Source organism: Mustelus asterias, unplaced genomic scaffold, assembly GCF_964213995.1.
Source record: "Mustelus asterias unplaced genomic scaffold, sMusAst1.hap1.1 HAP1_SCAFFOLD_129, whole genome shotgun sequence".
Lineage (NCBI taxonomy): Eukaryota > Metazoa > Chordata > Chondrichthyes > Carcharhiniformes > Triakidae > Mustelus > Mustelus asterias.
In genome coordinates this window covers 672,240-697,437 of record NW_027590163.1, presented here as the reverse complement: position 1 = coordinate 697,437, position 25,198 = coordinate 672,240, and the positions used below count along the sequence as shown (strand labels likewise).

General features: G+C 47.0%; 1 protein-coding gene and 1 pseudogene across 1 annotated transcript in view; one reads left to right on the top strand and one right to left on the bottom strand.

Annotated features, from left to right (window-relative positions):
• Positions 1-24,554, top strand: part of LOC144484828 (uncharacterized) — a 40,591-nt gene extending 16,037 nt beyond the window's left edge. Inside the window, 4 exon segments of the mRNA XM_078203188.1 lie at positions 13,756-14,229; positions 17,057-18,049; positions 18,051-18,287; positions 24,461-24,554. Of these exon segments, the coding sequence (XP_078059314.1) occupies positions 13,756-14,229; positions 17,057-18,049; positions 18,051-18,287; positions 24,461-24,554 (1,798 nt within the window).
• On the bottom strand, positions 1,372-13,414 carry LOC144484816 (uncharacterized; annotated as a pseudogene).
• Positions 24,555-25,198: the final 644 nt, after the last annotated feature.

Here is a 25,198-nt window from a genome sequence, read left to right as displayed (position 1 = left end):
TTTAAAGCCAACTTCCAAGGCCTGATTTTATTGGTCTTTGTTGATTTAAAATCCCAAACACGTTACCACCTGCAAAATCTTTGTTCATTATCTGGGGTTGAGATGACAACACAATAGAATTCTCGCAGTTATTCCAAGTTCCTTGAGGCTCTGCTTTGCCGACTATTGGGGCACAAGTCCCTCACAGTTCTTATCACAAATTTATGATAAAATAATTGAAGCAATACCTGAGAATGCTTCTTAACCAACTACCTACCGCTGTTTGTTGATTGGTCACACCCCGTTTTACAGGTTTGGATATCTCAGTCGCTGAACACCAGCCGGTCCTGAAATAAGTTTAATTCTAACTCATTCTGAGTAAATATTCTCAGCAGGTCCTCTGTCGGGGCCCTGCTAAGCAGCTTTAATGGTCCGTGATTGCAGAAACTGAGCAGTCACAGGAATGTGGTCAAGATAGTCCAGTCCTATAATGCCTCACATTCAATCTGCAGTCCTTCAATTATAACAGAATATGTGGCTGTATGTAGCTGCCTCGGCCGTGGTCAACCCTAACACTGCCTTCTTGAACTGTTACAATGCCTGGGGTGTAGGTACACCCACAGTGCTGTTAGGGAGGGATTTCCAGCTACACATTCCAGACTTTCACAAGACTGTAGGTAGTTCCAGATTGATATATTCCATTCAACCACACCCAAGGTGAGTTATTCCAATTCCTTTATTGTCCAGGACAATATATTCACAATATCTTTAAAACAGATATTAAACATTCCAATTTGATTTCAGGTATTAACATGTTCTGTTAGTTTGTTCTTTATTGTCGATGTCAGGCTGGGGTTGTTCCCCTTGGAGCAAAGGAGGTTGAGGGGAGATTTGATGGAGGTGGACAAGATTCTGACAGGTTTAGATAAGGTGGACAAAGAAAAGCTGTTCCCATTCGCTGATGGGACAAGGACGAGGGGGACACAGGTTTAAGGTTTGGGTCAGAGATGCAGGGGCGGATGTGAGGAAGAATATTTTGATGCAGTGAATGGTAATGACCTGGAACTCGCTGCCTACGAGGGTGGAGGAAGTGGAGACAATAAACAATTACAAAGGAAATTGGATGAGCATTTGGGAAGTTTCAAACAGAAATAGTGACTCTTAACTTCCTCACACCCTGTCACTCTGTGATCCGTGTGAAATTTGAAACCAGGTATTCGCAACAAGACTCAAAGAGCATCAGCCCACTGGAGGCAAAGTGGTGAGACCGGCCAGTCCAGCAGAAAGAAACCCTCCGACCCTCCCCATTGACCAACTGTGAGAATGAACAAAATGCAGTCCTGGATGTAATTGAGAGCAGAAACAATGACAGCAGAATCCAAACCCCTGGAATCACTCATGAACTTTTTGGTGTCTCAGCAGGTGGGATGAAACTTTGAATCCCTTCCCACACTGAGAGCAGCTGAACAGTCTCTCCCCAGTGTGAACTCACTGGTGTGTCCCCAGGTTGGATAACCGAGTGAATCCCTTCCCACACTGAGAGCAGGTGAATGGTTTCTCCCCAGTGTGAACTCGCTGGTGTGTCTGCAGGTTGGATGACCGAGTGAATCCTTCCCCACACTGAGGGCAGATGAATGGCCTCTCCCCAGTGTGAACTCGCTGGTGTGCCTGCAGGTTGGATAACTGGCTGAACCCCTTCTCACACTGAGAGCAGATAAATGGTCTCTCCCCAGTGTGAACTCGCTGGTGTCTCCGCAGGGTGGATAAATCAGTGAATCCCTTCCCACACTGAGAGCAGGTGAACGGCCGCTCCCCAGTGTGAACACGCAGGTGCGTCTGGAGGCTGGATAAATGAGTGAATCCCTTCTCACACTGAGAGCAGGTGAACGGTTTCTCCCCAGTGTGAACTCGCTGGTGTGTCTGCAGGTTAGATAACTGACTGAACCCCTTCTCACACTGAGAGCAGGTGAACGGTCTCTCTCCAGTGTGAACTCGCTGGTGTGCCTGCAGGCTGGATAACTGACTGAATCCCTCCCCACACTGAGAGCAGGTGAAGGGCCTCTCTCCAGTGTGAACTCGCTGGTGTGCCTGCAGGCTGGATAACTGACTGAATCCCTCCCCACACTGAGAGCAGGTGAAGGGCCTCTCTCCAGTGTGAACTCGCTGGTGTGTCTGCAGCTGGGACAATCGAGTGAATCCCGCCCCACAGTGAGAGCAGGTGAATGGCCTCTCCCCAGTGTGGCTGCGCCGATGAGCTTCCAGCAGGGATGGGTATCTGTATCTCTTCCCACAGTCCCCACATTTCCATGGTTTCTCCATGGTGCAGGTGTCCTTGCCTCTCTCTTCAGTTGAAGACTCGTCCACACACAGAACAGTCCCCCCCCCGCCCCTCCCCCACCGCTGTGAATGGTGTGATATTTATTCAGGCTGTGTAACTGGTTCAAGCTCAGTGCACTGGAACACACTCACTCCAGTGTGGCAATGTGTTGGCGCTTTTCCAGTCACACTGATGTTTGAAATCTTTTCAAGTCACCAGACCGGACAACCATTTTTCCTAGATTCAAAGGCCGATGATATTCAGGTCCCAAGGAATATGACTCTGTCAGATCTAGACATAGAAAGAAATCATAGAAACCCTACAGTGCAGAAGGAGGCCATTCGGCCCATCGAGTCTGCACCGACCACAATCCCACCCAGGCCCTACCCCCACATATTTACCCGCTAATCCCTCTAACCTACACATCTCAGGGGCAATTTTAACCTGGCCAATCAACCTAACCCGCACATCTTTGGACTGTGGGAGGAAACCGGAGCACCCGGAGGAAACCCACGCAAACACGAGGAGAATGTGCAAACTCCACACAGACAGTGACCCGAGCCGGGAATCGAACCCGGGACCCTGGAGCTGTGAAGCAGCAGTGCTAACCACTGTGCTACCGTGCCGCCCATGATGTTTGAGATTTCAGCCTGTGATTCCTCTTTCGATACCCTGTAAAATGAGTTTACAGAAGTCATCAGTGTCAGTGCAGGATAGAAATTTAGAACAGACAATTCAAGTTTCTATTGAACATTCCTTCCTCTCTGCAGACTCGAAACGTTGACTCTATTCTCTCTCTATCTAGGGGATAGCGTGGGAAATGATGCTGTGGTAGATCAGCCAATTCTCAATGAATGGTTGAGGCAGTTCGATGGGCTGAATGGCCAACTGCAGCTCCGAATTCTTAGGATTTTTGACTGCTGGACAGGAAGCAGTGAGCATGGATCTGTCAATCAGCCTCAATCAGCACCTTCAGGAGAATTGGGAGGGTGAATATTAGATACAGCAGAGTGAGAATGGAGGGAGAGTGTGTGGGATGGAGATTTGCAGCTTTTGGGGAACGAGAGAGGAAAGAATGTTCATTAACATAATAGAATTCTTATATCTTATCAACCGTCCCTGAGCCTTCACAATGAATCTCTCTTCTCAGGACACGCTTATCTCTGACTTGTCTGTGCTGCCAGCAGTCTCACAAAGCAGCTGCCTTTGCGCTGATGTGAGAGGCCCTGCGAGGCAAGTTTAATGCTCCATGGCTGTGTGTTTACCATTCCTTCCCTTCATCTGAACAGGAATATACTTCTCCTGGACTCTTGATATCACACTTTTAAAAGCCTCCCATTAGCCAGTCCTTCTTTTCTCTTCAAACAGACTCACATAATCAACATCTGCTAGATCCTGCCTAATGCCCACAACATTGGCCCTGCTCCAGTTTAGGGCCTTAACCTGTGGATCACTCCTATCTTTTTCCAGAACTATTTTAAAACTAATAGTGTTCTGGTCACTGGACACAAAGTGCTCTCCGACTGTCACTTCATTCACTTGCCCTACTTCATTTCTTAAGAGTCTTATAGAAAGTGAGTCCAGCAATTAAAAATGAAAAATAAGGAGCTGGGAAATTAATTGAACAAGTATTTTGCCTCGGTGTTCACAATAGAGGATACAGTTAAAACTCAGAAACAGCTGGAAATCAGAAAACAGAAGTGTGGGATGAACTCTGAAAAAGCACAATGACCAGGGAAGTGGTCCTCAGCAAACTGTTGGAGCTGTGGGCTGATGAGTCCTCGGGTCCTGCTGGGCTTCATTCTCGGGTCTTAACAGAGTGAGATAGTTGATGTGTTGTTCAATTTTCTAAAATTCCCCATCGGGAATTGGATAAAGGGAAACCGGTGGATGTGCTGTACTCAGATTTCCAGAAGACATTTGATGAGGTGAAACATTAAAGATTATTGCAGCAAATAAAAATTCATGCTGTGGGGATAACATATTGGCGTGGATAGAAAATTGGCTAACAGCAAACAGTGGGCAGAAATGGATCATTTTCTGGTTTGAGAGAGAGAGAGAAACCTGGGCCAACCTTTCCAGAGTCTGCAGCCTCCCTGGATTCACTTCCTTTCCCTTCAGTTGCTGCAAGTCCCCAATTTCCCCCAGAATGAGAAAAGAAATGGAAAGGGGGAGAAAAGAAAGTGTTTTACTCACAGATATTAGCGACAGGAGGAAGTTTCAGTCTGTCTGAAGCTCAATCTTCATTCACGCAAAGCCAGCGCTCTGATCAGCTGGAGGACCAGTGTCCTTCCGGTCCTCCAATTCTTCCCATTGGTCAGCCCCTCAGCATCAAGGTCAGGGGGTGGGATCTCCGCCGGGCGGACCCGGGAGCCCCGCCCCCACCAATTGTTCCCCTCCCCCTGCACCTCCTCGAGCCAAGGTTTCCAGGCAACCGGCTGGCGGCTCCGGACAGAGCGAGAAGCCGCTCGGTGATCGCCCCCTTCCCCCGGCCCGGGACGGCGCATGTCCAAGGGAGAGGGGAAGCTGCGCATGTGCGGGGGTGCTCCCGCTGACCTGCATGCTGAAGGGTTCACCAATGAACTATTCCTTTCTTAACTTTCTGGAAGCCGATTGTCTTCGAACATTCAAAAACCATTGAAACTGCCTTTTTACTCAGCACTTGCTAAAATACTGATTAAAAAACACAAAACTCACAGCTTGGACTCAAATACTACCCAGTGCAAGGAACTCGTCTACTTTGTCAGAAGACTAAGGAAATTTGGCATGTCAGCTACGACTCTCACCAACTTTTACAGATGTCCCATATCACAGCTTGGTCTGGCTCCTGCTCTGCCCAAGACCGCAAGGAACTACCAAAGGTACTGAATGTAGCCCAATACATCACGCAAACCAGCCTCCCATCCATTGACTCTGTCTACACTTCCCGCTGCCTCGGCAAAGCAGCCAGCATAATTAAGCACCCCACGCACCCCGGACATTCTCTCTTCCCCTTTCTTCCGTTGGGAAAAAGATACAAAAGTCTGAGGTCACGTACCAACAGAACAGAGTTTTCCCTGCTGCTGTCAGACTTTTGAATGGACTTCCCTTGCATTAAGTTGATCTTTCTCTACACCCAAGCTGTGACTGTAACACTACATTCTGCACTCTCTCATTTCCTTCTCTATGAATGGTATGTTTTGTCTGTTTAGCGCACAAGAAACAAAACTTTTCACTGTATGTTAATACATGTGACAATAGTAAATCAAATCAAACCAAAAAGGCAAATTGATCAGGCTCCCTGCCGATAGGCTTTTGTTCCAATATTTCTGAGTTCCTGACTTGGGGACCTTTCTTTGTGCTTTGGTTGTTCCTGCAGGTCAACACTGGCAAATCTCCTTTATCTTCTTCTGCTCGGGGTCTCGCTGGCTGAGATGTGCTTTCAGTCACATATTCACAGAACATGCACTGTTACACATTAATGATCTGGAAGATGGAATGAGGGCATAATTGCTAAATTTAATTTGATTTGATTTGATTTTGTTTTGATTTATTATTGTCACATGTATTAGCATACAGTGAAAAGTACTGTTTCTTGCGCGCTATACACACAAAGCATACCGTACATAGAGAAAGAAATGAGAGAGTGCAGAATGTAGTGTTACAGTCATAGCTTGGGTATAGAGAAAGAGCAACTTAATGCAAGGTAAGTCCATTCAAAAGTCTGATGGCAGCAGGGAAGAAGCTTTTGTTGAGTCAGTTGGTACGTGACCTCAGGCTTTTGCATCATTTTCCCAATGGAAGAAGGTGGAAGAGAGAATATCTGGGGTGCGTGGGGTCCTGAATTATGCTGGCTGCTTTGCCGAGGCAGCGGGAAATGTAGACAGTCAATGGATGGCAGCTTAGTTTGCATGATGGATTGGGCTACACTACGACCTTTTGTAGTTCCTTGTGACCTTGGGCAGAGCAGGAGCCATATCAAGAAGTGATACAACCAGAAAGAATGCTTTCTGTGGTGCATCTGTAAAAATTGGTGAGAGTCATAGCTGACGTGCCAAATTTCCTCAATCTTCTGAGAAAGTAGAGGCATTTGTGGGCTTTCTTAACTATAGTGTCAGCATGGGGGGACCAGGACAGATTGTTGGTGATCTGGACACCTAAAAACTTGAAGGTCTTGACCCTTTCTAAATTTGCGGATGATACAAAGATATGTAGAGGGACTGGTAGTGTTGAGGAAGTCGGGAGGCTGCAGAATGACTTGGACAGGCTAGGCAAATGGGCAAAGAAGTGCCAGATGGAATATAACGTGGGGAAGTGTGAGGTTATGCACTTTGGTCGGAAGAATAAAGGCGTAGACTATTTTCCAAATGGTGAAAGGCTTCGGAAATCTCAAGCAGAAAGGGACTTGGGAGTCCTGGTTCTGGACTCTCTTAAGGTTAACATGCAGGTTCAGTTGGCAGTTACGAAGGCAAATTCAATGCTAGCATTCACTTCTAGAGGGCTAGAATACAAGAGCAGTGATGTACTGCTGAGGCGGTATCAGGCTCTGGTCAGACCCCATTTGGAATATTGTGAGCAGTTTTGGGCCCCATCCTAAGGAAGGATGTGCTGGCCTTGGAGGGGGTCCAGAGGAGGTTCACAGGAATGATCCCAGGAATGAAGGGTTTGTCATATGAGGAGCAGTTGAGGAGTCTGGGTCTATCGTCGATGGAGTTCAGAAGGATGAGAGGGGATCTAATTGAAACTTACAGAGTACTGAGAGACCGAGATAGAATGGACGTGGAGAGGATGTTTCCACTAGTGGGACAGACTAGAACTCGAGGTCACAACCTCAGAGTGAAGGGACGCTCCTTTAAAACTGAGATGAGGTGGAATTTCTTGAGAGGAGGGTGGCGAATGTGAAACTCATTGCCACAGTGGGCTGTGGAGGCCAGGTCATTAAGTGTCTTTAAGACAGAGATGGATAGGTTCTTGATCAATAAGGGGATCAAAGGTTACGGGGAGAAGGAAGGAGAATGGGGATGAGAATCATATCAGCCATGATTGAATGGCAAAGCAGACTCGATGGGCCAAATGGTCTAATTCTGCTCTGATATCTTATGGTCATATGGATCACTGTCTTTTAGTCACAAAGGCTGAGGGAGTCATGCCTCTCTCAGGGGGTGGCATTTCTCTCAGGAGCACAACACACAAGGGTCTATGTTCACTCAATGTCTGTTCGAGGCAGAGCGACTGCCCCCAATCAATGAGCTCCTGTGTCCATTCCTCAGTGCAGAACTCCTTCAGCCTGATCCTCGCACTGTACTCAGCCTGATACAGAGTTAGCTCTTCTAACCATCAGCCTTTGCTGTTGTCTTCATTTGCTTTATGGTCACACATCAGGTTATACTCTCTTTAGATCAGTCAGGAATTAGGGTCGAGAATGCAGCCATCCGCCCCATTAAGTCCATGCTGGTTCCCTGTGAATCAAACCATTGCCCCGTTCTATCCCCGTACCCCTGTCGGTTTATTTCCCTCAATTGCCCATCCAATTTCCTTTTGGAAAGATTCCATCATCTCTGCTTCTCCCCTTTGCCGGAAGTGGGTTCCAGATATTTACCACTTTCATCAGATGCAAATGAATCTGAGAGCAGAGAAGGAGGCCATTCCAGCCATTGTACCCATGATATCCCTTTGAACAAGATCCTCCATTAATCCCATATTTCATTTCGAATCTGTCCAATTCCCTTTTGAAAGATCCAGTTTAATTTGCTTCCTGCACCATTTTCAGACAGTGCATTCCAAATCACAACAACTCATTCTGTTTTAAACCAAATAATTTCACGATATATTGTGTTTGGATTTTCACAGGGGATTTGGAAACGGAGTGAAAGACATGGTTGTTTCTCAAAATTGAGACTCAGTCTTTATTAATGATCTCAATGAGCGGACTGAGTGTGATGTATCCAAGTTGGGGACTATTTCTAAAAAGGAAATTACATTTCTGCAGCTTCTTGCATGACCACAAGATCTTGGAAAGTGTTTTACGGTCAAGTTATTTTGAAGTGTGGTCACTGTTATGATGTGGGAAACTGTAGGGGTGCCTCAGAAATGAAAATGATCACTTTCATCTGTATTAACAGTTAAATATAACTTGGTCAAGGAAGCCATGTTAAACTCGAACATGTGATGAGAACTTTATATCATAAAGCTAAAAGCCTCTAGACACGGCTGAGCAAGCAATTAAGGAATTCTTCAATCATTTTGATAAGCTAGAAGACATTATATTCTGCTAAAGTCTGGTTCAAGAATGAGGCTGATTGTTCAACCTGATCAAGATTAGTAAGAAAGCTTTGTGTCTTTCACAAAGTATATTTTTGAACCATTGTATCTTGTATTAATCAAATGTATTAATTAAAGATTACTCTAACAATTAGCTACCAGTCAGTAACAGATGGGTGAATAAGTAGTGAGCCATAATTGAGTTAAAGTTAATGAATCAATAATAAGTCAGTAGTTGTAATGAAAGATTGAGTTTTATTTGCAGTCAAATGTAAAAGCTTAATTGCTGTGTATGTAAAGAATGTGCAGTGAAGATAAATGTACTGGCGAGAGAGACCTTCCAGCTCTGATTAGCCTCAACATTTGTACAGGGATTGTATAGAATCAGATAAAGGGATGGTGTGAAATTATTCTATTGTATTCCTGATAATGACAGAAAATGGGGCAAGTAATTGAGGATACAATTAATCCAGTGACAAAACTGCTTTCTTTCTTCACTACAACCATTACCTCTCCCTTTGCCTTTTGTTCCAGGACATTTTTGACATTTAATCTCGTCGCCCTCTAACCAATCCCCGACTTTCCCTTTTGTTCGACCTGACCCTCCCCTCTTTCTCACCGGTATCAAACCCATCACATTTCTCCCTCTAGTTCTGAAGTAGAGTTACATTGGACGTGAAACATTAACTCAGTTTCCCTCCCCACAGATGCTGCCAGACCTGTGTTTTTCCAGTTCTTTCTGTATTTATTTTAGATCTACTTGCAGTGGAGGAAAAACACTATTTACTATCCAGGATAAAATAAATGTCTTTCGTCAGTTTTTGTGGATCATTTTGTTTATTTGTTTGTTTCGCTATGATGAGAGGTTGGAGAAACTTGGTTTGTTCTCACTGGAACAACAGAGGTTGAGGAGCGACCTGATAGAAGTCTACAATATTATGAGGGGCATGGACAGAATGGATAGTCAAACGCTTTTTCCCAGGGTGGAAGAGTCACAGCTTTAAGGAGCGAGGGGCAAGGTTTAAAGGAGATGTATAAGGCAGATTTTGTACACAGAGGGTGGTGGGTGCCTGGAACTCGCTGCCGGGGGTGGTAGTGGAAGCGGATATGGTAGTGACTTTTAAGGGGCATCTGGACAAATACATGAATAGGATGGGAATAGAGGAATATGGTCCCCGGAAGGGTAGGGGGTTTTAGTTAAGTCAGGCAGCATGATCAGTGCAGGCTTGGAGGGCCTGTTCTTGTGCTGTAATTTTCTTTGTTCTTATTTCATTGGAAATGTGCTCTCCCAGGCTCAAAGAGCATCAGCTCATTGGAAGCAGAGGGGTGATACCGGCCAGTCCAGCAGAAAGAAAACCCTTCAACGTTCCACTTCACCAACTGTCAGAATGAACGTGGTTCAGTCCTGGATGTGATTAACAGCAGCAATAACAGCAGAAACCAACTCGATAATCATTGGTGAATCCGTTGGTGTCTCTGCAGGTTGGATGACCGAGTGAATCCCTTCCCACACACAGAGCAGGCGAACGGTCTCTCCCCAGTGTGAACTCGCTGGTGTGTCTGCAGTGCAGATGACCATTTAAATCTCATTGTGCAGTGAGTGCAACTGAATGGTCGCTCCTCAGTGTGAATGCGCTGGTGGGACACCAGATCCCGTGAGCTTTTGAATCTGCTCCCACAGTCAGAACATTTAAAGGGTCTCTCATTGGTGTGAATGAGATTGTGTCTCAGCAGGATGGATAGCTGAGTGAACCCGTTCCCACACACAGAGCAGGTGAATGGCCTCTCCCCAGTATGAACTCGCTGGTGTTCCCGCAGGTGGAATGACGTTCTAAACTTTTTTGTGCAGTCAGAGCAGGAGAACGGTCTCTCCACAGTGTGAGTGCGTTGGTGGGACATGAGTTCTCGAGAACTTTTAAATCCACTCCCACAGTCAGTACATTTAAAGGGTCTCTCATTGGTGTGAGTGACTTTGTGACTCAGCAGGTGGGAAATGCGAGTGAATCGCTTCCCACACTGAGAGCAGGTGAACGGTCTCTCCCCGGTGTGAACTCGCTGGTGTCTCTGCAGGCTGGATGACTGAGTGAATCCCTTCCCACAATCAGAGCAGCTGAACGGTCTCTCTCCAGTGTGACTGCGTCGATGAATTTCCAGCTCTGATGGGACATTGAATCCCTTTCCACAGTCCCCACATTTCCACGGTTTTCCCCTGATGCGGGTGTCCTTGTGACTCTCCAGGTTAAACAATCAGTTAAATCTCACGCAGAACACGGGTACAGTCTCTCCCCGCTGTGAATGCTGCGATGTATTTTCAGGCTGTGTAACTGGTTAAAGCTCTTTCCACACTCAGTTCACTGGAACACTCTCACTCGGGTGTGTCTGTGTGTCTCGGTGCTTTTCCAGTCACACTGATGTTGAGAATCTTCTGAAGCAGAAAGAACAGAGAAACATTTCACCTTCTAGAATCAAAGGTCAGTGATATTCAGGTCCCGATAAATTGAATGCTGACGTGATGTTTGTTTTGAGTTTTTGTCTGTAAATCCTCACCTTCTGATATCCTGTAAAACGAGTTTGAAAAATTAATCAGTGTCAGTACAGCATAGAAATTCAGAACGGACAATTCTAGTTTCTATGGAACATTCTTTCTTCTCTCATTCCCCAAAAGCTGTAAATCTTCATCCCACACACTCTCCCTCCATTCTCACTCTGCTGTATCTAATATTCGCCCTCCCAATTCTCCTGAAGGTGCTGATTGAGGCTGATTGACAGATCCATGCCCACTGCTTCCTGTCCTGGACACAGAGAGCTGAAAATCTCCATGCAGGCTTCCGGCCGAACAGAAATATGATGATATTCCTCGACTAAGAATGTTTTAAATGGATTGTTTCAGTTAGTGAAGATACAGGGGGTTGTGATTGATGATAGTCTTGAACTTGCTGCCTGTGAGGGTGGTCATAGAGTTTGACAGCATGGAAAGAGGCCCTTCAGCCTATCGTGTTTGCGCCGACCATCAAACACCTTTCTATTCTAATCCCATTTTCCACTCTTGGTGCGTAACCTTGTATGCTACGGCATTTCAAGAGCTCATCTAAATACTTCTTAAATGTTTCAGGCAGTGAGTTCCAGATTCCCACCACCGTCTGAGTGAAAAGGTTTTTCCTCACATCTCCTATAAACCTACTGCCCCTGAACTTAAATCCATGCCTTTGGTTATTGCCCCCTCGACTAAAGAGAAAAGTTCCTTCCTGTCCCCCTCCATCTGTGCCCCTCAGAATTTTATACACCTCAATAAGGTCCCTCTCACCCTTCTCTGCTCCAAGAAAAACAACGCCAGCCTATCCAGTTTCTCTTGATAGCTGAAACACTCCAGCCCAGGCAACACCCTGGGGAATTTCCTCTGCACCTTCTACAGTGCAATTACATCCTTCCTATAGTGTGGCAACCAGAACTGCACACAGTACTCCACCATAGTGTGGCCAACCAGCGTTTTGTATAGCTCCATTATAACCTCCCTGCTCTTATATTCAATGCCGCGGTTAATGAAGGCAAGTATCCCATGTGCCTTCTGAACCACCTTATGTCGCTGTCCTACTGTCTTCAGAGATCTATGAACATACGCACCAAGGTCCCTCTGATCCTCTGTACCTCCGAGGCTCTGACTATTCATTGTGCATTCCGAGATGCCGCTTTTAAAAACTGCTTCAATTGAAGCTAAAATGTAACCAAATGACTTCAACCAAGCACAGCATGTCAATACTACACTTGATCTTCGCCAAAAGGCCGAGAAGCGATACCTCCTGCTCTTAAGCGTGCCAAGTTCAGGAGTAACCTGCCCGCTAAGGCTATTGGGCACAGGATTCGTGTGATGCTGTATCCATCAAGGATTTAAAGCACAGATGTACATAAATTGGCAATAAATAGTAAAATAAACTGACAGAACAGAGGAGGAGGTTTGGTCTGAAGCTCATTGGCCAACCAACTTCCGCATTCAGACAATGGGGAGCTCTGATTGGCTGGAGGACCAGACTCCTTGCGGTCCTCCAACTCTTCCCATTGGTCAAAACCTCAGTATCTTCGTCAGCGGGTGGGCACCTCCCCCGCACATGTGCAGCTTCCCTCTCCCTTGAACATGCGCAGTCCGGGCCGGCGGGAGGAGATCACCGAGCGGCTTCTCGCTCTGGCCGGAGCTGTCAGCCGGTTGCCTGGAAACCTTGGCTGGAGGAGGGGGAGGGGCAACAGAGGGTGGGGACGGCCGGGCCTGCGCATTGGAACCGCAGTGACGTCACCGGAGAGCAGCGAGATTCCTATTGGCTGATTCAGGCAGGGCTCTATTGTGACGCCACAATGCGGAAGTTGGCCAATGAGCTTCAGATTAAACCTTCCGCCTCTGCAACATCTGGGAGGAAATCAATGTTTCCCCCTTTCCGTTTCTTTTCTCATTCTGGGGGAAATTGGGGACTTGCAGCAACTGAAGGGTAAGGTCGTGAATCCAGTCTGTATATTCCACACATTTTTAGTCCAGTCATATGGGCATATATCTGTCTGGCCGCCTGCATTGAGATTTTCAGCTCTCTGTGTCCAGGACAGGAAGCAGTGAGCACGGATCTGTCAATCAGCCTCAATCAGCACCTTCAGGAGAATTGGGAGGGTGAATATTAGATACAGCAGAGTGAGAATGGAGGGAGAGTGTGTGGGATGGAGATTTACAGCTTTTGGGGAATGAGAGAGAAAGAATGTTCCATAGAAACTGGAATTGTCTGTTCTGATTTTCGATCCTGTACTGACAGTGATGACTTGTGTCAACTTGTTTTACAGGATATTGAAAGAGGAATCACAGGCTAAAATATCGAATGTCACGTTGAGATCTGGCAGAGTCATATTCCTTGGGACCTGAATATCATCGGCCATTGAATCTGGAAAATTTGAAAAGATTTCAAACATCAATCTGACTGAAAAAGCACCAACACACTTCCACATTCAAGTGAGAGTGTTCCAGTGCACTGACTGAAGAGCTTTAACCAGTTACACAGCCTGAATAAATATCACACCATTCACAGCGGGGAGACACTGTACACGTGTTGTGTGTGTGGATGAGGCTTCAGCTGATTGTCCACCCAAGGTAGAGGCAAGGACACCTGCATCATGGAGAAACCATGGAAATGTGCGGACTGTGGGAAGAGATACAGAGCCCCCTCTCTGCTTGATGCTCATCGGCGCAGCCACACTGGGGAGAGGCCATTCATCTGCCCTCAGTGTGGGAAGGGATTCAACCAGCTATCCAATCTATGGACACACCAGCGAATTCACACTGGGGAGAGGCCATTCATCTGCTCTCAGTGTGGGAAGGGATTCACTCGGTCATCTGACCTGCAGACACATCAGCGCGTTCACACTGGGGAGAGGCCATTCACCTGCTCTCAGTGTGGAAAGGGATTCACTGTGTCATCCGCCTTGCAGAGACACCAGCGAGTTCACACTGGGGAGAGGCCATTCACCTGCTCTCAGTGTGGGAAGAGATTCACTTGGTCATCCGACCTGCAGAGACACCAGCGAGTTCACACTGGGGAGAGGCCGTTCACCTGCTCTCAGTGTGGGAAGGGATTCACTCGGTCATCCGTCCTGCGGACACATCAGCGCATTCACAGCGGGGAGAGGCCGTTTACCTGCTCTCAGTGTGGGAAGGAATTCACTCAGTTATCCCACCTGCTGAGACATCAGTGAGGTTACACTGGGGAGAAACCGTTCACCTGCTGAGTGTATAAAAAGTGTTCAGAATTTCATCCCAGCTGCTGAGACACCAACAAGTTCACAGGGTTGGATTCTGCTGTTATTGTTTCCGCTCTCAAGTACATCCAGGACTGCATTTTGTTCATTCTCACAGTTAGTCAATGGGGAAGGTCGGAGGGTTTCTTTCTGCTGGACTGGCCGGTCTCACAACTTTGCCTCCAATGGGCTGATGCTCTTTGTGTCTTGTTGCGAATACATGGTTTCAAATTTCTCAAGGATCACAGAGTGACCGGGTGTGAGGAAGTTCAGAGATATTTAGTCAGCATTTCTGTCTGAAACCCCCCAATGCTCATCCAATTTCCTTTGTAATTGGTTATTGTCTCCGTTTCCTCCACCCTCGTAGGCAGCGAGTTCCAGGTCATTACCATTCGCTGCATTAAAATATTCTTCCTCACATCCCCCCTACATCTCTGACCCAAAACTTTAACTCTGTGTCCCCCTCTCCTTCTCCCATCAGCTAATGGGAACAGTTTTTCTTTGTCCACCTTATCTAAATCTGGCAGAATCTTGTCCTTTGCTGCAAGGAGAACAACCCCAGCCTGACATTGACAATAAAGAACAAACTAACAGAATATGTTCGTACCTGAAATCAAATGGGAATGTTTAAATTCTGTTTTAAAGATATTGTGAATATATTGTCCTGGACAATAAAGGAATTGGAATAACTCACCTTGGGTGTGGTTGAATGGAATATATCAATCTGGTATCCACCTACAGTCTAGGGAAAGTCTGGAATGTGTAGCTGGAAATCTTTCCCTAATATCACTGTGGATGTACTTACACAATGTGGAGATGCCGGCGTTGGACTGGGGTAAACACAGTAAGAAGTTTAACAACACCAGGTTAAAGTCCAACAGGTTTATTTGGTAGCAAAAGCCACACAAGCTTTCGGAGCCTTAAGCCCCTTCTTCAGGTGAGTGGGAATTCTGTTCACAAACAGGGCGTATAAAGACACAATTTACAGAATAATGCTTGGAATGCGAATACTTACAACTAATCAAGGCTTTAAGATACAAACAATGTGAGTGGAGAGAGCATCAAGACAGGCGGCACGGTAGCACAGTGGTTAGCACTGCTGCTTCACAGCTCCAGGGACCTGGGTTCGATTCCCGGCTTGGGTCACTGCCTGTGTTGAGTTTGCACATTCTCCTCGTGTCTGCGTGGGTTTCCTCCGGGTGCTCCGGTTTCCTCCCACAGTCCAAAGATGTGCGGGTTAGGTTGATTGGCCATGCTAAAATTGCCCCTTAGTGTCCTGAGATGCGTAGGTTAGAGGGATCAGCGGGTAAATATGTAGGGATATGGGGGTAGGGTCTGGGTGGGATTGTGGTCGGTGGGCCAGATGGCCTCTTTCTGCACTGTAGGGTTTGTAAGTTTCTAAAGAGATGTGTATTGGACACTTTCAGCTCTCTGTGTCCTGGACACAGCTGGAAATCTCCATGCAGGCTCCCAGACAGATATATGTCTATCTGACTGGACGAACAATGTGTGGAATGTACAGACTGGGGGAACAATGGGTGGGGGCGGGGCTCCCGGGTCCGCGCGCCTGAACCCGGAGACGTCACCGCGGAGCAGAGTGATTGCTATTGGCTGATTGAGGCAGGGCTCATTGTGCCGTCACAATGACTCAGAGGGGCGTTCCCAGCACACAGTGTCCCATTGGCAGCAATATCACTGGTTACAGAAGCAGCACACTGCGGATTGGACACCAGCTCAGCGCGGCCGGCGGTCAAAGCACCGCCCACCCCCATGTGGGCTCGGGTTCCGCCCCCTCATTGTCCACATGCGGGAGATTAACCAATGGCAACGCGTGGAGGACCGGATGGGCGCTGGTCCTCCAGCCAATCAGAGTCCGGGCCTGATGTCAATGGCTGCGCGGAGCTTGGTCCATTGTCTGTGAGTAAAGTGTTTGAATTCTGCGCTCCAGAGGGCTGTGGAGCCTCAGTCATCAAATATTTTCAAGAGAGAGATTGGTAACTTTTGAGGCATTGAGCAACCTAGGGGATAGTTTGGGAAATATTGGTCCTATGGAAATAGTGTGAGGTAGATCAGCCAATTCTCAATCAATGGTTGAAGCAGTTCGATGGGCTGAATGGCCAACTACAGCTCCAATTTGTTATGATTTCTGTGCTGGACAGGAAGCAGTGAGCATGGATCTGTCAATCAGCCTCAATCAGCATCTTCAGGAAAATTGGGAGGGTGAATATTAGATACAGCAGAGTGAGAATGGAGGGAGAGTGTGTGGGATGGAGATTTACAGCTTTTGCACAATGAGAGAGGAAAGAATGTTCCATAGAAACTAGAATGGTCTGTTCTGAATTTCTATTTCTATTTCTAACTCATTTTACAGGATATTGAAAGAGGAATTACAGGCTGAAATCTCAAATGTCACGTCTAGATCTGGCAGTCATATTCCTTGGGAGTGAAATATCATTGGCCTTTGAATCTGGAAGGGGAAATGTTTGTCCAGTCTGTCGATTTGAAAAAAAATTCAAGCATCAGTGTGACTGGAAAAGCACCAACACACTGCCACACTTGAGTGAGAGTATTCCAATGAACTGACTAAAGAGCTTTAACCAGTTACACAGCCTGAATAAATGTCACACCATTCACAGTGAGGACAGACCGTACTGGTGTTGTGCCTGGACGAGGTTTCAACTGATTGTCCACCCAAGAGAGTGGCAAGGACACCTGCACCATGGAGAAACCATGGAAATGTGCGGATTGTGGGAAGAGATACAGCGCCCCATCTCAGCTGGGCGCTCATCGGCGCAGTCACACTGGGGAGAGGCCGTTCATCTGCTCTCAGTGTGGGAAGGGATTCACTCTGTCATCCAGCCTGCAGACACACCAGCGAGTTCACACTGGAGAGAGGCCATTCGCCTGCTCTCAGTGTGGGAACAAATTCACTCAGTTATCCAGCCTGCAGACACACCAGCGAGTTCACACTGGGGAGAGGCCGTTCACCTGCTCTCAGTGTGGGAAAGGATTCAGTCAGTTGTCCAGCCTGCGGACACACCAGCGAGTTCACACTGGGATGAGGCCATTCACCTGCTCTCAGTGTGGGAAGGGTTTCACTCGGTTATCGAACATGTGGAGACACCAGCGAGTTCACACTGGGGAGAGGCCATTCACCTGCTCTCAGTGTGGGAAGGGATTCAGTCAGTTTTCCAGCCTGCAGACACACCAGCGGGTTCATACTGGGGAGAGGCCGTTCACCTGCTCTCAGTGTGGGAAGGGATTCAGAGCTTCATCCAACCTGCGGACACACCAGCAAGTTCACACTGGGGAGAGGCCGATCGCCTGCTCTCTGTGTGGGAAGGAATTCACTCGGTCCTCCAACCTGTGGAGACACCAGCGAGTTCACACCGGGGAGAGGCCCTTCACCTGCTCTCAGTGTGGGGAGGGATTCAGAGCTTCATCCAGCCTGCGGACACACCAGCGAGTTCACACTGGGGAGAGACCGTTCACCTGCTCTCAGTGTGGAAAGGGATTCACTCGGTCATCCAGCCTGCGGACACACCAGCAAGTTCACACTGGGGAGAGACCGTTCACCTGCTCTCAGTGTGGGAAGGCATTCATAACTTCATCCAGCCTGCGGACACACCAGCGAGTTCACACTGGGGAGAAACCATTCACCTGCTCTCTGTGTGGGAAGGGATTCACTCAGTCATCCCACCTGCGGAGGCACCAGCGAGTTCACACTGGGGAGAGGCCTTTCACCTACTCTGTGTGGGAAGCGGTTCAGTGATTCATCCAGCCAGCAAACACACCAGCGAGTTCACACTGGGTGGAAACCGTTCACCTGCTCTGTGTGTGGAAAGGGGTTCTCTCGGTTATTCTGCCTGCAGACACACCAGGGAATTCACACTGGGGAGAGACCGTTCAGCTGTTCTGTGTGTGAGAAGAGATTCAGTCTTTCATCTCAGCTATTGGTACACCAGCGAGTTCACGAGTGGTTCCAGTGGTCGATTCTGCTGTTATTGTTTCTGTTTTCAATTATATTGGTCAATGGGGAGGGTCGGAGGGTTTGTTTCTGCTGGACTGACCGGTCTCACAACTTTGCCTCCAATGGCTGATGCTCTTGTCTTGTTGCGAATACCTGGTTTCAAATTTCACAAGGATCACAGAGTGACAGGGTGTGAGGAAGTTCAGAGATATTTAGTCAGCATTTCTGTTTGAAACCTCCCAAATGCCCATCCAATTTCCTTTGTAATTGTTTATTGTCTCCACTTCCTCCACCCTCGTAGGCAGCGAGTTCCAGGTCATTACCATTCACTGCATCAAAATATTATTCCTCACATGGGCAGCACGGTAGCACAGTGGTTAGCACTGCTGCTTCACAGCTCCAGGGACCTGGATTCGATTCCCGGCTTGGGTCACAGTCTGTGTGGAGTTTGCACATTCTCCTCGTGTCTGCGTGGGTTTCCTCCGGGTGCTCTGGTTTCCTCCCACAGTCCAAAGATGTGCGGGTTAGTTTGATTGGGCATGCTAAAAATTGCCCCTTAGAGTCCTGAGATGCGTAGGTTAGAGGGATTAGCGGGTAAATGTGTAGGGATATGGGGGTAGGGCCTGGGTGGGATTGTGGTCGGTGCAGACCCGATGGGCCAAATGGCCTCTTTCTGCACTGTAGGGTTTCTCTGATTCTGTGATCCCACCCAAAACTTTAAATTTGCTTGTCATCCTTGTCCCATCAGCTAATAGGAACAGATTTTCTTTGTCCACCTTATCTAAACCTGTCAGAATCTTGTCCACCTCTATCAAATCTCCCCTCAACCTCCTTTGCTCCAAGGGGAACAACCCCAGCCTGACATTGACAATAAAGATCAATCGAACAGAATATGTTAGTACCTGAAATCAAATGGGAATGTTTAATTTCTGTTTTAAAGATATTGTGAATATATTGTCCTGGACAATAAAGGAATTGGAATAACTCACCTTGGGTGTGGTTGAATGGAATATATCAATCTGGAACCCACTTACATTCTAATGAAAGTCAGGAATGTGTAGCTGGAAATCCCTCCCTAACAGCACTTTGGGTCACCTATACCTCAGGCATTGCAGCAGTTCAAGAAGGCAGTGTTGGGGTTGACCACGGCCGAGGCAGCTACATACAGCCACATATTCTGTTATAATTGAAGGACTGTAGTTTGAATGTGAGGCATAGAGGTTTACAGCATGGAAATAGACCCATCGGCCCAACGTGTCCATGCTGCCTTTTTTTAAAAATCCCTTAGCTAATCCCAATTGCCTGCATTTGGCCCATATCCCTCTATACCCATCTTATCCATGTAACTATCTAAAAGCTTTTTAAAAGACAAAATTGTACCCGCCTCTACTGCTATCTCTGGCAGCTTGTTCCAGACACTCACCACCCTCTGTGTGAAAAAATTACCCCTTTCGACACTTTTGTATCTCTCCCCTCTCACCTTAAACCTATGCCTTCTAGTTTTAGACTCCCCTACTTTTGGGAAAATAGATTGACTATCTAGCTGATCTATGCCCCTCATTATTTTATAGAGCTCTATAAGGTCACCCCTCAGCCTCATACGCTCCAGAGAAAAAAGTCTCAGTCTATCCAGCCTCTCCTTATAACTCAAATCATCCAGTCCCAGTTGCATCCTAGTAAATCTTTTCTGCACTATTTCTAGTTTAATAATACCCTTTCTATAATAGGATGACCAGAACTGCACACACTATTCCAAGTGTGGCCTTACCAATGTCTTGTACAACTTCAACAAGACATCCCAACTCCTGTATTCAATGTTCTGACCGATGAAACCAAGCATGCCGAATGCCTTCTTCAGCATTCTGTCCACCTGTGACTCCACTTTCAAGGAGCAATGAACATGTACCCCTCGATCTCTTTGTTCTGTTACTCCCCAACGCCCTACCATTAACTGAGTAAGTCCTGCCCTAGCTCAATCTACCAAAATGCATCACCTCACGTTTGTCTCAATTAAACTCCATCTGCCATTCATCAGCCCACTGGCACAATTGATCAAGATCCCGTTGCAATCGGAGATAACTTTCTTCACTGTCCACTATGCCACCAATCTTGGTGTCATCTGCAAACTTTCTAACCATGCCTCTGATATTCTCGTCCCAATCATTAATATAAATGACAAATAACAGTGGACCCAGTACTGATCCCTGAAGCACACTTCTGGTCACAGTCCTCCAGTTTGAAAAACAACCCCCTACAGCCACCCTCTGGCTTCTGTCAAGAAGCCAATTTTGTATCCATTTAGATACCTCACCCTGGATCCCATGAGATTTTAACCTTATGCAACAACCTACCATGCGGTACTTTGTCAGAGATCTTGCTAAAGTTCATGTTGACAACATCAACTGCACTGCCCTCATCTACTTAGTTACCCCTTCAAAAAACTCAATCAAATTTGACCACAGCTCAGTTTCTGCAATCATGGACCATTAAAGCTGCTTAGCAGTGCCCTGACAGAGGACCTGGTGAGAATATTTCCTCATTGAGTTAGAATTAAACTTATTCCAGGACTGGCTGGTGTTCAGTGGCTGAGATACCCGAATCTGTGAAAAGAGGGTCTGACCAATCAACAAACAGTGGTAGGTAGTTGATTAAGAAGTTCAGAAGCGTTCTCAGGCATTGTTTAAATTATTTTATCATAAATTTGTGATGAGAACTGTGAGGGACTATGACCAGATGGTCACTGAAGTGATGGTATACTCCAAGTAGCACTGGACTGAAAAGCGAGAGTAGATTCTAATGAATGGTTATAATCCTACCCTAGCATGGCCAGTGAAAAATCAGAGCTCGAGTGATCAAGAATAATAATGTGATAAGGTGCGAAGGAATAAGATCTCACCGTGTAAAAATCAAGTTGGGATGACATTTGTATCACATAGGAGTCAATGAATGGAATACATTGGGTATTGCACATCCCCTAGCCTGGCCTGATTGAACACATGAATGGGCTATTGAAACAACAAATCAAACTTTTGACCAGTGACCACACACTCAAAGAGTGGCACAGGCCTTATATAATTTGAATAATAGGCCACAAAAAGGAGGGGTGGCACGGCGGCACAGTGGTTAGCACTGCAGCCTCACAGCACCAAGGACCTGGGTTTGACTCCTGGCTTGTGTCACCGTCTGTGTGGAGTTTGCACATTCTCCCCGTGTCTGCGTGGGTTTCATCCAAGTGCTCTGGTTTCCTTCCACACTCCAAAGATGCGGGTTAGGTTGATTGGCCATGCTAAATTGCCTCTTAGTGTCAGGGTGTTATAGGGTAAATAAGTATGGTTATGGGGATAGGGCCTGGATGGGATTGTGGTCGGTGCAGATTCAATGGGCCGAATGGCCTCCTTCTGCACTGTAGGGATTCTATGAAACCCCGTGAGTCAGATGATAAAACAACCTGTCCCTTCAATTCTTCCTCCAGACAGGGAATATGACACACCTGTATGTAAGGGTGGCAAGGTGTGGGTACATATCTCAAACCAAACCCCACAGAAAAGGGGAAATAATTGCTGCTGGACATGCTTGGCTTGTACCTCCTAAGCTGCGTTCACTCCCGATGCATGGGGGATGGAAGGCATCCAGTAAAATATGCACTCAAAACAAATGTACTTGTGGAGAAGGACAGAAATATTATTTGTATAACATCACTGTCCAGGCATCCGTGCTCAGTGTGGCGGATTGTAGCCAATCGCCTTTTGTAATGGTATGTCCTCTACATAACTCCTCATACATGAAGCTTGTACCTTACACCTGAGTCATGGCCAATGTCAATAGGAATTATCGCCAGTTAATGATACTATTATGCATGAAATTGGGCAAGTTTGGTGGGGAGGTGATGGCCTCGTGATATTATCGCTAGATTACTAATTCAGAACTCAGCTAATGTTCTGGGGACCCAGGTTCAAATCCCACCACAGCAGATAGTGAAATTTAATGAAAAAGATCTGGAAATAAGAATCTACTGATGACCATGAAACCATTGTCGATTGTCAGAAAAAAAACATCTGATTCACAATGTCCTTTCGGGAAGGAAATCTGCCGTCCTTAACTGGTCTAGCCCACATGTGACTCCACGAATAATTAAAAAAAACTATGTCTGCATTACCAGCACTCACAATGTGCATCTGAATGCCAGATAGCTTGAACCCCCTGTAAACCAATGTTGGAAAGCTGCATGGGACATATTTGATGTACATACTAATAGAACTTAATAAATTATGCAGGCTTATTGAACAAAATACACACGTTTCTACACATCTAAGTCAAGACAGGCAACATTTTCTTAGGCAGAGTGTGGAAACGACCTACGCTTAAGGCAAACTTCACCAAACATCGGATGAACTTAATTGCCTCAGTTTTCATCTTTGGTGGGGTGTTTTTAATGGATGGTCACCCAAAGCATCCGCTGTTTTTACTTTAATGTTACATCCTGTTGTCATACTGCTACTTTGTACCCTTTTGTTCATTTTAATTGTCTTGTGGCACAGAGTGCGTGCATTGTTCACACAGGTCATTGTTGTGAAGGAACGTATACAGGTACAGATGGGATTGCTGCGTTGGCTGCTGAAGCTCAGGGTGGAATGTATAGAAAGTAAAGAGTTAAGATATTCACCAGTCAACTCAGCATTTATTCATGCTGTGAGAACCTAAAGAAGCAGCTGTGCTACAGAAACAAGCTGACCTTCCAGTGCTGTATTTGTATATTGTTTCCCAAGCCTGGGAATTGACCAAATCTCCTGTCAGGTTGTTTGTGCCACACTGTAAAACACGGGGGGCGGGGCTTCGACCCGGGTACGTTGGTCTTCACCTTGGACCGGGATCACGAACGTTGCCAGGACCTCTCGAGCTCCAGACCAGCGTCGTTAGAAGGGTCCCCGACAGGCAGAAGGCAGTGAGACTCATTGTTTTAATTTCTCTCGTATTATTTACTCTTTTTGAATAAACCATTCTAATAGTTGAGAGATTATAATTCTGCTCTGTCTCTTATTTAACATTCACCTGGATCATTGGTGGCACGGTGGCACAGCAGTTAGCTGCCTCACAGCGCCAGGGACCTGAGTTTGATTCCCAGCTTGGGTCACTTGTCTGTGTTCTCCCCGTGTCTGTGTGGGTTTCCTCCGGGTGCTCCAGTTACCTCCCACAGTCTGAAAGACGTGCTGGTTCGGTGCATTGGCTGTGCCAAATTCTCCCTCAGTGTCACCGAACAGGTGCAGGAGTGTGGCGACTAGGGGATTTTCACAGTGACTTCATTGCAGTGTTAATGCAAACCTACTTGTGACACTAACCGGAGGAAGCCCATGCAGACATGGGGAGAACATGCAAACTCCATCCAGACAATCACCCAAGGCTGGAATTGAACTCGGCTCCCTGGAGCTGTGAGACAGCAGTGCGAACCACCATGTCAGCCCATGTTTGCGACCAGGTGTCCCTGGAAAGGAAGCATGTGGTGCCGACCAACACAAGGTCTTCAGTGGGCACTGTGGGGGCTGGAGAGCTTCATTTCTCCCCAGAACCACATCATCGTTTTACGTTTGGAACTTTTCATTCAGGGTTTAGTTTTTGGCTGTCCCTTTGAAGGATTCTCCCTCCCCCCCCCACCCCCACCCCCCGCCCCTCCCCCCCCACCCCCACCCCTCCCCCCCCACCCCCACCCCTCCCCCCCCCCACCCCCCCACCCCCACCCCTCCCCCCCCACCCCTCCCCCACCCCCGCCCCTCCCCCACCCCCCCTCCCCCCGCCGCCCGCCTTCCCATTCATTTGATTGTTTAATTTGATAATTTGATCCAAATTTCAATGTTAAAAAGAGAAGGGGAATTCATTATTGACCCCAAATCACAGAGAATATGGAACTTGGTCCATGGTGAGTGGTTGAGGTGAATAGCATGAATACATTGAAAGGAAAGTTAGATACACACATGAGGGACACAGTAACAGAAGGATATGCTGATCGGGAGGAGATGCAGTGGGGGAGGTGGAGGCTGATGTGGAGCAAATTACTGACAGACCGATTGAGCCGGCTGGCCCGGCCCTGTGCTGGAGACTCAATGGAACAGAGACTCATGTATTTATCTGAGATCTGACAGCAGGATCGATCAAACAAACTCAGGCCAGTCTTAAGGATCATGGTGTTGTGATCTCAGTGAAAACAGTGTGGAGCAGCCACAACATCTCGGTTACAATGAATATTCATCTTCTGAAAGCCCTTGTGTGGCCGGTGCCAATGTGTGTCCGTGAAAGCTGGACCATCAATAAGAGTGACGAGGCTCCAATAAAAGTGTTTGAAATGAAAGGACTCAGACGGATATTCTGTGTGTCACGGACGGCAAAGTGGATGAATGAGTGGGTGCTGGAGAAAGCTGGTGTTCACCGGAACCTGTTTGAGGCTCTGACACCCCGGAAGCTCACTTACTTTGGACATAAGAACATAAGAAATAGGAGCAGGAGTAGGCCATCTAGCCCCTCGAGCCTGCCCCGCCATTCAATAAGATCATGGCTGATCTGAAGTGAATCAGTTCCACTTACCCGCCTGCTCCCCATAACCCTTAATTCCCTTATTGATCAGAAATCTATCTACCTGTGACTTAAACATATTCAACGAGGAAGCCTCCACTGCTTCAATGGGCAGAGAATTCCAGAGATTCACTACTCTCTGAGAGAAGAAGTTCCTCCTCAACTCTGTCCTAAACTGACTCCCCTTTATTTTGAGGCTGAGTCCTCTAGTTCTAGCTTCCTTTCTAAGTGGAAAGAGTCTCTCTGCCTCTACCCTGTCGAGCCCCTTCATTATCTAATATGTCTCTATAAGATGTGTTGTGAATAGGGAGGGAGTGTTTGGAAAAAGAGGTCGTGTGAGACAGAACACCTGGAAAATGTGTGCAAGG